The following is an 11,114-nucleotide window of genomic DNA, read 5'->3' on the forward strand; positions in this document are numbered from 1 at the left end:
CAAGAGACCCCCAGCTATGTACAGCAAAGGCTGCTGGGATTTGAACCCCACTCTGTTTTCAAACAAGTCACCCACTTACTTTTTCTTAATAAAAGACCAAAATGAAAGAAAGAAAGACACAGTCTCCCCATTTCTGAATGATGCCTCCCGAGCTGGGACTAGCTGGGGTCGGAGGCTGCTGGGGACGGGAAGGTGGGGACGGGCTGTCTGCTTTGCTTTAGTCACTCCTGAGTTTGAGGGAATCTGATACGTGTACCAAAAGGCACTTTCATTTTTTTTTTAACAGTGCTTCTGTTCTAGGAAATTCAAGTGAAGACAGTGCCTCTTGCTCTCCTCAGTGCCAGCCGGCCGCGGTGCTGGGCAGCAGCCGCGTGCAGGGCGCCGCGGGGGTGGGTGCTCATGCTAGACAGCTCAGCGTGGGGGTGGGGGCCTTCTAACAGCACTAAGGACACGCGCAGGGAGAGTCGGAGACCGGCGCCTCTGCTCAGTCCTGCTCCTCCGGCGTCCGCGTGCGGCTCTCACTTTGGTCCGAGGATGTGAGGTCCGTTAATCCTCTTCGCCGCCTCCATACATGTCCGCCAGCTTCTTGAATCTGGGCCCCCAGTCGTTGAGGTAATCGTAGTCTTGGTCCCCGGAGCTGGACGAGTTCAGGGAGCTGACGGAGCCCGCGGTGGAGCCGCTGCCTTCGTAGTCGAAGACCAGCAGGGAGTCGTAGGGGGGCGCTGTGGGGTCGTTGTCGGCGGCACGGAGTCCCTGGGGGTCACAGACATGGGGTTAGGGTGCGGGGCGAGCTGTCTCAGTCCCGGGACCTGATGGAACGGAGAGCAGGGCCCAGCTGAGGAGGAGGGAGGTGGGACAGTGTATACGGTAGGTGTCCAATAAGTGCTCTCTGCGTGTAACCGAAGGGCAAGTCTGAGTAGGAAAGGGCATTTGTGAAGACTGAGTGTTGAGTGTCGGAGGGGAACTCCAATTCAGCAGCAGCCTGGGGGCAGGGGAGGGGAGGGCTGGGGAGGGCCTGTGGCTGGAGTTCAGCTCCTCCCAACCCGAGGGAAGGGGAGGGGGTGTGGGGGAGGGTAAGGGAGGTGGTGGGGATGTGGGGGGAAGGTGAGGGGGTGTGGGGGTGAAGGAGGTGGGGGGAAGGTGAGGGGGGTGTCATGGAGGGTGAGGAGGTATGGGGGAAGGTGAGAGGGGTGTGGAGGAGGGTGAGGGAGGTTTGGGGGGAAGTAGGGGTTGTGAGGGAATGTGAGGAGGCGTGGGAGAGGTGGGCGTTTGGGGGAGGGTGAGGGACGTGTAGGGGAAGGTGGGGGCTGTGGGGGAAGGTGAAAGAGGTGTGGGGGAGGGTGAGGGGGTATGGGGCAGCGTGAGCAGGTGTAGGGGGAGGTGGGGTGTGGGGGATGGTGAGGAGGTATGGGGGAGGTGGGATGTGGGGGAGGGTAAGGGGTTGTGGGAGGAGGTGGGGTGTGTGGGACGAAGGGGTTTGGGGGAGGGTGTGGGGGTGTGGGGGAAGGTGAGGGTGTGTGGAGGAGGGTGAGGGAGATTTGGGGGGAAGCAGGGGTTGTGGGGGAATGTAAGGAGGTGTGGGGTAGGTGGGCGTTTGGGGGAGGGTGAGGGAGGTGTGGGGGAAGGTGGGGGTTTGGGGGAGGGTGAGGGAGGTGTGGGGGAGGTGGGGGTTTGGGGGAGGGTGAGGGAGGTGTGGGGGAAGATTGGGCCGGGCATGCTTTACATTTGTATTGGGGTCTTTACATTTGTATTCCGTCATAGACGGTAAGCGTCGTCAGAGCGGCTCCCTCGTGGGCAGTTGTAGGAATTTCTTCTGTGGCCAGGGACACAATCTGCTTTGGGGAAACCTTTTTGTCTCTCTGCTGAATCATTGCCTGGGTTAGCTTCTGTTTAAATCAACTCCTTTAAAGTGAGATTCTGACCAAGGCTGAGATCTAAGTGTTGCTAAACCTTCTTTATAATGCAGCCAGTATTGGAGAGCAGGTGGTGAACCCACAGGGGCTCATGTGGCTGGAGCAGGGATGGAGGACACGGTGATCCCTGCAGGGCGGCAGGCAAGGCCAGCCTGGAGCCTCAGAGTCACGGCCGGAGGACGCTTCCCTGGGGGAATCTGCCCTGTTGCTCCTCTGTTCGCTTCACCACAAAGGAAGATGGGAGTGAAGGCAGGGAGGTGCACATTTTGAAGTGGAAACTCAATGTCTCAAATGTCTTTCAAAGGAGAAGATCGAAGCCTGCGGCCTGCTGTTCGTTGGCCCAGTCCCTTCTAACCCTCGAATGTCAGGTTGGGCACGTGGTCAGTCAGGTGGTCAGGAGGCAGCCCCTGTGTGTGTTCCCACCTGCTGTGTCCTGATGGTACGGGGGGTGGGGAAAGGGGTTGAGGGGAGGGTTGTGGGGGAAGAGTGGGGAGAGAGGGCAAGTTGGCCGGGGCCCTGAGACCAGGCTTGGGCCTCTGTCTGTCTGAGCATCTGTGTGGGCCAAGCCCGGGATGGTGGGCTGTGTGTAAGGTCAGTGCCCGGGGGGCTCTGCTGCTGTCTCACCGCTGCCCCTGAGGCCTGTCCTTGCTGCTGGCGCTTCTGCTGCAAACCCGAATTCTTATGAAGCCCCTGCCGAGCACCCAGCCCTGCGTGTTGATCCTTCATCTGGCTCACAGGTGGGAATCTTCATCCTTAGAAAGAGGGGCTGCTGGGGGAGGTGATTTGCCCAGGCCACCCAGCTGGAGTGGCGGGGCAGGCCTGGAACCCAGGTCTGAGCTGCCTTGTCCCCATGGTGGCTGCCGGCACAGTGGAGACAGCTTCTGTCCGTGTGTGCTACTAGCATTTGTTTCTGGAGGAGACACCTTACCCAGGACCCCCCACTGCCGAGGGCACACACCTCGTTGATGAATTCACCGATGTCGCCTGGGTGTGGCACCACGGGCCTGACTGGGTACTGGGGCTCAGCGCCCACCGGCCGCTCATCCACGCGACGCACGCCGGGGGCTTTGCTTGGCACGTGCCCCATGGCTTCTGGCTGCTGTAGCTGGCTAAGGTCGTAGTCCTGGGGAAGGGAGCCGGGGGAGTCAGGGCACCAGAAGAATCCGCCAAGCCCCCCTTCCAGCCTGCACCCCGCTTCCAGCCCACACCCTGTTCTGTGACCGAGGCCATAGATGGGCCTGCTGCCCTGCGCCCTGGTCTCCAAGCACCCCACAGTCCCAAGCTGTCCCCTGCTGTGCCCTCCCACAGTGCTCCACTTCCTCACCCTTCACCCCAATCCCTCTGGCAGGGATGGGGTCTGTGCCTGGCTTCCTTCGATGGCCTGGGGCTCACTCCCAGTGACCCCACCGCCACGCTGCTCACCAACCACGCACCCCGAGTGCTCAGGTGGCCAGGAGCTGGGCCTCCGCAAGGCACATTCCTCACGCTTGTTATGGCTGTATTGTCAGAGGGGCAGGGCGGGGTCTGAGCTTTAGAGGGGCTAAGGATTTGCCCCAATTCCCCCAAAGGCTGGGGCAGACCCAGATTCCAACCAGCAGCTCTTGTATTGTACCCTCTCGGGCGCCCGGTGCACTGCCCCTGGTCACTCACAGCCCCCTGTGCACGGCAGCATCGGGAGAGTGGGCATTGGTGTCCTTGGCCAACCCAGAGCCCCCTCCCCTCCGGGGCACAGGGCAGCACTGGGCTGGGGTCAGCGGTGGGAGGGAGGGAGGTGAGGAATGGAGGGTCCCAGGATCCCTCTGGGGGATAGAGGTGCAGTGTGTGCAGTTCAGCCCAGGCCAGACCTGCAAACGTGGGCAGCGGAACCGGGCTGGGAAACCGGGCTCCCCTGCCTGGTGCCTTCATCGTGGAAAAGGCTGAAATGTCCTACCATTTTTGTTTGTTTGTTTTTTGAGATGGAGTCTTGCTCTGTCACCCAGGCTGGAGTGCAATGGCGCGACCTTGGCTCACTGCAACATCTGCCTCCCAGGTTCAAGCGATTCTCCTGCCTCAGCCTCCTGAGTAGCTGGGATTATAGGTGTACGCCACCCCTCTGGCTAAATTTTGTGCTTTTAGTAGAGATGGGGTTTCACCATGTGGGTCAAGCTAGTCTTGTGCACCTGACCTCGTGATCCGCCTTCCTTGGCCTCCCAAAGTGCTGGGATTACAGGGGTGAGCCCCTGCGCCCGGCCATGTCTTACTCTTAAAACCCAAGAGCAGGCCCTGCTGAGACACTGGTGCCCGTGAGAGCCGGCCTCCTGTGGGGCGGGGCGTGGGCGTGGCCTCACCTGGTCCTCCTCACCGCCGCCTTCCTCATCATACTTGAGGATGTTGTCACGCACGTCGTCCTCGGGGTCGATGAGCAGCTGCTTGGTGTGGCGCTCCTTCTCCCGCCGCTTCATCCACACGACAAACAGCAGGACCATGGCTGCGGGGGAGGGCGGGCGTGAGCAGGGAGTGTGGGTGTGCCGCGTGTGTGCCCACGCATGCCTCTGTGTCTGTGTGGGCATGTACATGTAGGTAGCACAGAAGCATGACTCCGTGTGTCCAGGTGTGCATGCCCACCTGTATTGCACATGCACACGTGTCTGTGCACATGCAGGCCTGGGTGTGCAAGCACACACATCTGTGCATATGTGCAGCCCATGTGCATTCGTGGATGCAGATGTTCCGTACATGTCTGTGTAGGCATGTATACATGTATCCACAGGAGTGTGTGCCTGTGGGTGAGCGTGTAGATCTGTGTATATGTGCACTCATGTGTTCGTGTGTGTACATGCACACAGAAGTCTGCACATGTCTGTGTGCGCATGTCTCTGTGCGTGTCTCTTCATGTGTGTCTGTGTGTGCTCATGCATACAGGTGTGGGTGTGTGTGAATGCACGTCTGCTCACGTGCCTATGCGTGCGTGCATGCCTGGGTGTGCCTCTGAGTGTCCATTCAGAGCCCTGCTAGCTCAGGTCCCTCCCCAGCTCACTGCCTGGGCACTGGGCTAGATTTTGAGACACTGATTTACATACTCCTCCTCCTCCTGCACTCCTTTTTGAGGAGGCCGCCAGCTCAGGGTGCCCCCCACCGCCTGGCGGCAGGAGGACGTGGGGAGCTGAGGGACCTACCCACAAGTCTTTCTGCGTCCCTCTTCTGAGCGGCAGGAGGGGAGATGGTTTTGATGGAGGTGGAAGTGAGGTTTTAGGCACACAGTGCTTGGAAGGAATCACTGAGTGGGGGAGATGGATTCTCCCATACTGAAAGAAGCTCTGTCTGCCCTGGGAGGGGTCAGGGAAGGAGCGGGGCCCAGAGCGGGGATCCAGGGATCCTGCTTCCTGAGGGCCCGTGGGGCGCAGTCAGTCCAGGGCTTTGCTGGACAGAAGGGCAGCCACACCCAGTACCCGGGGGGTCACTCAGAGGGGCTCTTTCCATCACCCAAAGGAACTGGGGTGCAGGTTCAGAAGTTCAGGTGCAGGTGGAAACTGAAGAGAGGTAAAGCCCCTTTGTGGGGTGGATGGAGGGACCCTGTCCCTGAAGCTGAACCGCCTCCCTGCCACCCTCCAAGGTCCGTGTCCTGGCCTGGCTCCCCTAAACAACCTTGCTCACTCTGGACCCCTGGCTGCCCCTGCTGCAGGGACAGCCTGGGCGCCCATCTGCAAGCCTCCCTCTTTGTCCGTTCTCTGTGCATTCGCTTCTCGGTTTCGCAGGGTGGGCGGTGCACCCAGCACGGGCTCCAGGAGCAGGTAATGTGGCCCGCACCTCCGGTAAATGCCTGCAGAAAGCACCCGACGCATCCTCCCAAAGCCTCTCGGCACCTCCCACGTCACGTGTGACAACGGAGGCCCAGAAGTCACAGGTGTGCCCCTGTGTACCGCAGAGGGTCAACCCAGAGGCAGGAGAAGACGGCCACCCCCAGTCAGAAGGGCCGTCCCTTGCCAACCTGATTAACTGGCTGTGGCTGCCTGAGTGCAGTGACAAGGCTTCCAAAGCTGAGTCTAGGCTTGGGAGGAGCTCTGTGGGTATTGGCAGCACCCCTGCTGCCTGCGGAGGGTGAGGTGACAGCCGGGGGACGCTTCCTGGCCTGGCCCAGATGGCAGAGAGGGAAGTGCAGGCAGAGGGAGGGGCCACCCACTGCAGGTGCAGCTCGGTGAGAACCGGGAACCTGGAGCCCGGGCCTGGTCTTGGCTTGACAGAAGCGGCAATGCCAAGAAGCACACTCACAGCCGGCACCCCAGGCTTGTCCAGGAGGACGAGTGTGGAGGAGCAGAGGCCACCCGGATGCCCGCCATGTACCCGACCAGGGCTGAGGTGCCCACGACTGGGCAGAACCAGGCAGCAGGTGGATGTGCTGTTGACCCCGGCCCCGGCCTCACTGTGGCTGCCCTTGAGAGTGGCCCGGGTCTCCTGCCCGCGACAGGCACCCAGCTGAGTCACGTCTCACAGCCTGGCCCACAGGGGGTGCTCTGGCCAGGGCCCGGCCCCTGTGTCTTCAGAGCAGGAGACATGGGTAAGAATGCCCCATCTTTGTTATGGAGACGCATCCCAACCTCTGTGGGGCCCTTTCTATTCCAGATCATACAAAGGACCCCATTACGCTGAATGGCTTTCAAAACAAGCCTCAGAAATAAAAAACAGCTTTTTGAGGGGGGATGGGTCCGGAAATGAGAAAAAAAACAGAGGCCTCATAACTGAGATGTCCTTTGGATGGGGCTCACGGTCCCTGGGGTCTGAAGTCAGCCAGAGGCCAGGTCTGCAGGAGGGCCTGCTGCTTGCTCCAGCTTGTTCTGGACGTGGTGGGGGACCCACCCGCTGGTTTGGATGTGAACTGGGGAGGTGGTGGCTGAACCCTTCCCCGCCCTGCCTCCCACTGGGGTCCCCGGGCTATCACAGACCAGGGCAACTGTCCATGAGGGATGATGGGAAGAAGGACCTCTGGGGTCATTTTCAAGCACCTTCCCTGGTGCCCCCCACAACCCTCACTCCTACTGGGGAACCCACATGGTTCTGGGAAACTCCAAAAACTGCTCGAGCATGTGATCTGGGCAGAGCTAATGAGAACACCCCATTCCTTGGCTGCTGATTGGCTCCAAGGTGTGCATCCCAAGCCAGTCCAATCAGACTGTCCCAGGACTTTGGACGGGGATGCTAATAGGCAGGCTGACCTTCCCCCTGCTAGGTCCACCTGGGAGCTGCCTGCAGGCACTGCAGGCCCTGGAGGAGAGCAGCTTCAGGACACGGCTCTCGGAGGCAGAGTGGAGCCGTGGAAAGGGGCCAGGCGATGGGAGATGCCTGGACCTCCGGATTTGAAAGCAACAGGGGGCTCCAATTTCCTACGTCATATGGGCCAGCTCAGCTGCGTTTCTGAAAAGCCCCTGGCCGATGGGGCTGCGCGATGCAGGCTGAGGGGTGAACGCGGGCCCCCCTTTGCCCACCATCCCTGGGACAGGCGCTCATACCCATAGTGCCCCGCCCGCCTTGGTGCTCAGCCACACTCACTCAGCAGGATGAGGATGCAGATGAGGATGGCCACGATGGCACCAGTGCCCAGACCAGCCGCTGCCACCGCGCCAATGGTAGTGCAGTCCCCGTTGTCGTCACATGGGCACACCTTGACTTTGATGATAGACATGTTGGACAGGGGAGGGTTTCCAGAGTCCGTGACGATGATGGGGACGTCATACACCCCGGCCTCCAGGTACAGGATGCGCAAGCTGAGTTGGGCATAGTCACCTGGCACAAAGCAAGAGTAAACGTTCAGCCCGAGCCTGGCCCTCCCTTCCAAGCAAGACGGCCAAAGGAAAAGACTAAGTCCAATGGCTTGGAAACTGGACATGTCTGCCTGGTTACGGCATGCACGCACACACTATGCTACACCATTACGTCAAAAGACATTGGAAGTCGGGCGCAGTGGCCCATGCCTGTAATCCCAGTACTTTGGGAGGCTGAGGTGGGCAGATCACTTGAGGTCAGGAGTTCACGACCAGACTGGTCAACATTGTGAAACGCTGTCTCTACTAAAAAATACAAAAATTAGCTAGGTGTGTGGTGAGAGCCTGTGATCCCAGCTACTTGGAAGGCTGAGGTGGGAGAATTGCTTGAACCTGGGAGGCAGAGGTTGCAGAGCTGAGATTGTGCCACTGCCCTCTAGCCTGGGCAACAGAGCAAGACTCCATCTCAAAAAAAAAAAAAAAGACATTGGAGACACAACCAAAAAGCAATTGCAACATGTAGGATGAATAAATAATTTCCTGAATATATAAAGAGTTTTACCAAATGAATAAAAAGAAACTCTCCAAAGAAAACATAGGCAAAGTCATTGAACAGACAAGTCACAGAAGAAATAAAAATGGTCAATAAATAGATAAAAAAATTTCCACTGGTAGTCAAGATATACAAATGGAAACAATGCCTTTGGCCGTAAAATTGGCAGAATAAAATACTGTTTTAAAACAATTATATTCAGTGTTGGTGGGGTTTGTGGAAACAGGTCCTCTCCCAATGGAAGGGGACATGTCTAGAGCACCTTGTCACTGTGCTGCCAAAACTTCAGAATTTTGATATCCTTTTATAACAAAAATCCACATCCAAGCAAGCATTCTAAGGAAACATATCGGTCACAGTGCAGCCAGCTGATCACCGGCATAGGAAGCTGTCATGGGTACACATGGGCGGGGCTGCAAGCACGTTCACGGCTGGGCTCCGTAAAGCAGCAAGAACTTGATTTTGACTTGGGGGCCTCCTCGGGGCCAGGTGAAGAAGGCTGAGCAGCCGAAGCGAGGCTGGTGTCCGCAGCCGAAGCGAGGCTGGTGTCCCCAGCCTTGGCGGGACAGTCCCCCTGGAGGGCTGTCGTCCCCCTCTGGTGCTCACTCTTCCAAGGCCAGCTGGGTCCCCCAGGGGCCTGCACCCCAGACTAGTCTGACCCTCCCCATGGCCCAGGACAGGCTCACCATTTAGGCGGGTGATGGTCCAGTTCTTCCGCACAGCCGCCGGGACGAAGGGCAGCTCGAAGACATAGGGGCCGATGTTGGGGTCGACGTCAGCGTCGGCCGCCGTGATGTTGATGGCGTTGAGGTTGGGCTTCTCGCAGATCTGCGCCTCCTTGGGCAGCAGCTCAGGTGCGTTGTCATTGATGTCGATGAGATAGATCTGGAGGGTCCCGGTGCCGCTGGCTGGGGGTATCCCTGCGGAACGGACACAGGTCAGCACTCAGCAGTCCTGGTACTCCGTGACCAGCCCGCCACTCCACACGGGGCACGCACACAGCAACCACACGTACATACACAGGGACATATGCGCAGCCCCTTAGCCGGACACAGGGCTGGCCACCCGCCCCACAGCTGCACAGGGACTGACCCATAGCCCAGCCATGACTCCTGACTGACACCCTGCCACAAGCCCTGGGCAGCCGCTGAAGAACGCATGGCCATGCCCACGGCCGCAGCTGCACACGGGCACACGGCGGGGCGTGGCATTCACCTGGAGCCTCGCAACACACCCTCCACTGATACACGGCTGAACTCAGAGCCACTGAGGTCACAGCCCGCATGGGGGACCCACTCCCCCTGGGGAGCCAGGGAGGGATTCTGAGGGCGCTGGGCTTTGCACCGGCCCCCAGGGCTGGGACCGGCCCACCATATCTTGCCCTCATCTGGGACTACTTGGGGCAAAACCTTTCCTTGCCTTCCTGTGTTTTGCTGACCCCAGCCAGCAGAGCCCCAGGAGGCTGGAAGTCCTGAGCCCAGATGCCTGAACCTAACGAAGAACTGCTGCTTTTGGAAGTGTCTTTGGGAAAGGCAGGAGGGGCTGGTCCAGATGAGCTTTGATGGAAGCTCCCTCCAGGCCTGGCAGGAGGCCTCCTTGGAGGACCCCATCACCTCTGGCCTCAGCGTGGAGGGAGGTGCTCTGCTGAGCCCCCAGAGCTCCTTAGGGGCATCCCTGTCCCTGGGGCCCTCACATGCTCAGCCCCTGCCTCTGCCCAGTCCAGCAGTGCTGGTGGATGCAGGCCAGGGGCTGGAATCTGGGGACAGAGAGACGCCCTGTCTGCTCGCCAGGCTTGGGGGCAGTGGCAGCATGTTCTGACTGTGGCTTTGCCCCTGACGGCGGCTCCTGACCTGACTTAACAACCACGTGTTTTGACTGAGGCGGACGAAGCATGTAAGAATATGTCCTATGGGATGTCTCTTTAATCTTCTGGAAGCTGCATCAAAACACATTTAAGGTGACACAGTGCGGCACTGCCTTTGAAAACTGCTTTGAGAAGTAGCTGATGACGCAGCACATGACGGGAGAAGCACAGAGGGCCCCGCTCCAGCCGGCACGCCCGGCTCACTCACACGGCGCCTGCCACGTGCGACCTCTGATGCTCCAGCTACGGCCTCACAATCACTTTCTGATCTAACCTCAGGGCTTTGGCTGCGGCAGGAGGGCCGACAAGGAGAGACGCTTCCCCCGACCAGGGCCCTGGGCTCACAGGCAGCTTCACAGCTCCATGGCCCGGGCTCTGTGGGTCCCAGGGGTGCGGTGATGGCTGGGGAGGCTGGCAGGGCAGTGGTCGCATCCCAGCTTTCGCCTGCTACAGGACAAGCATTTGTGCAGTGGCTACTCTTGCCCATGAGGCTTCATGCTCGTCCATTCCAAGAGCCACCAGGCGTGGCCCTGCCTTGGGGCCTTGCCGCCACCCTCTCTGGACTCCTAGGGTCCTGGAGGGTCTCTTGCCCCCCTGCTGTGACTGAGGGTCACAGGGGTCTGTGTTGTGGGTCAGAGATGTGACCGGGGGCTGCTGACCAGTGGGGCTGGGCCTTCCTCGCAGGATGGGGTCTGTGGCAAGGGCTGCTGGCTAAAAGCATTTGAAAACTGTGGACCTGGTTCCAGTGGCTCAGTTCATAGGCAGCAAAACTGAGCAAGGACAGGGTTGGGATGACTGGCGCCCTAACGCCCCCACGGGTGAGTGACACTGGGGGGATGCGCCCGGCGTAACTTCCGGCAAGTGAATGCTGGGGAGGGGACAGAATAAATGAATGAAGTAGGAGAGGGCGGAATGAATGAGTGGGAGGTGGCAGAATGAATGAATGCTGGACAGGTAGCGGAATGAATGGGGGTGGAATGAATGAAGTGGGAGGGGGTGGAATGAATGAAGTGGGAGGGGGCAGAATGAATGAGTGAAAGGGGGCGGAA

At 59.4% G+C, this 11,114-nt stretch overlaps 1 protein-coding gene across 1 annotated transcript in view; it reads right to left on the reverse strand.

Moving 5' to 3' along the window:
* Positions 1-281: 281 nt before the first annotated feature.
* CDH4 (cadherin 4) overlaps positions 282-11,114 on the reverse strand; it is a 646,426-nt gene continuing 635,593 nt past the window's right edge. The window contains exons 12-16 of the mRNA XM_032257128.1: positions 8,888-9,121; positions 7,437-7,670; positions 4,241-4,380; positions 2,872-3,036; positions 282-753 (exon numbers count right to left, since the gene is read on the reverse strand). Of these exons, the coding sequence (XP_032113019.1) occupies positions 547-753; positions 2,872-3,036; positions 4,241-4,380; positions 7,437-7,670; positions 8,888-9,121 (980 nt within the window). The 3' untranslated portion in view covers positions 282-546. The remainder of the gene's footprint in view (positions 754-2,871; positions 3,037-4,240; positions 4,381-7,436; positions 7,671-8,887; positions 9,122-11,114) is intronic.

Source organism: Sapajus apella, unplaced genomic scaffold, assembly GCF_009761245.1.
Source record: "Sapajus apella isolate SASKATOON/1434 unplaced genomic scaffold, GSC_monkey_1.0 scaffold96, whole genome shotgun sequence".
In the NCBI taxonomy this organism is placed as follows: Eukaryota; Metazoa; Chordata; class Mammalia; order Primates; family Cebidae; genus Sapajus; species Sapajus apella.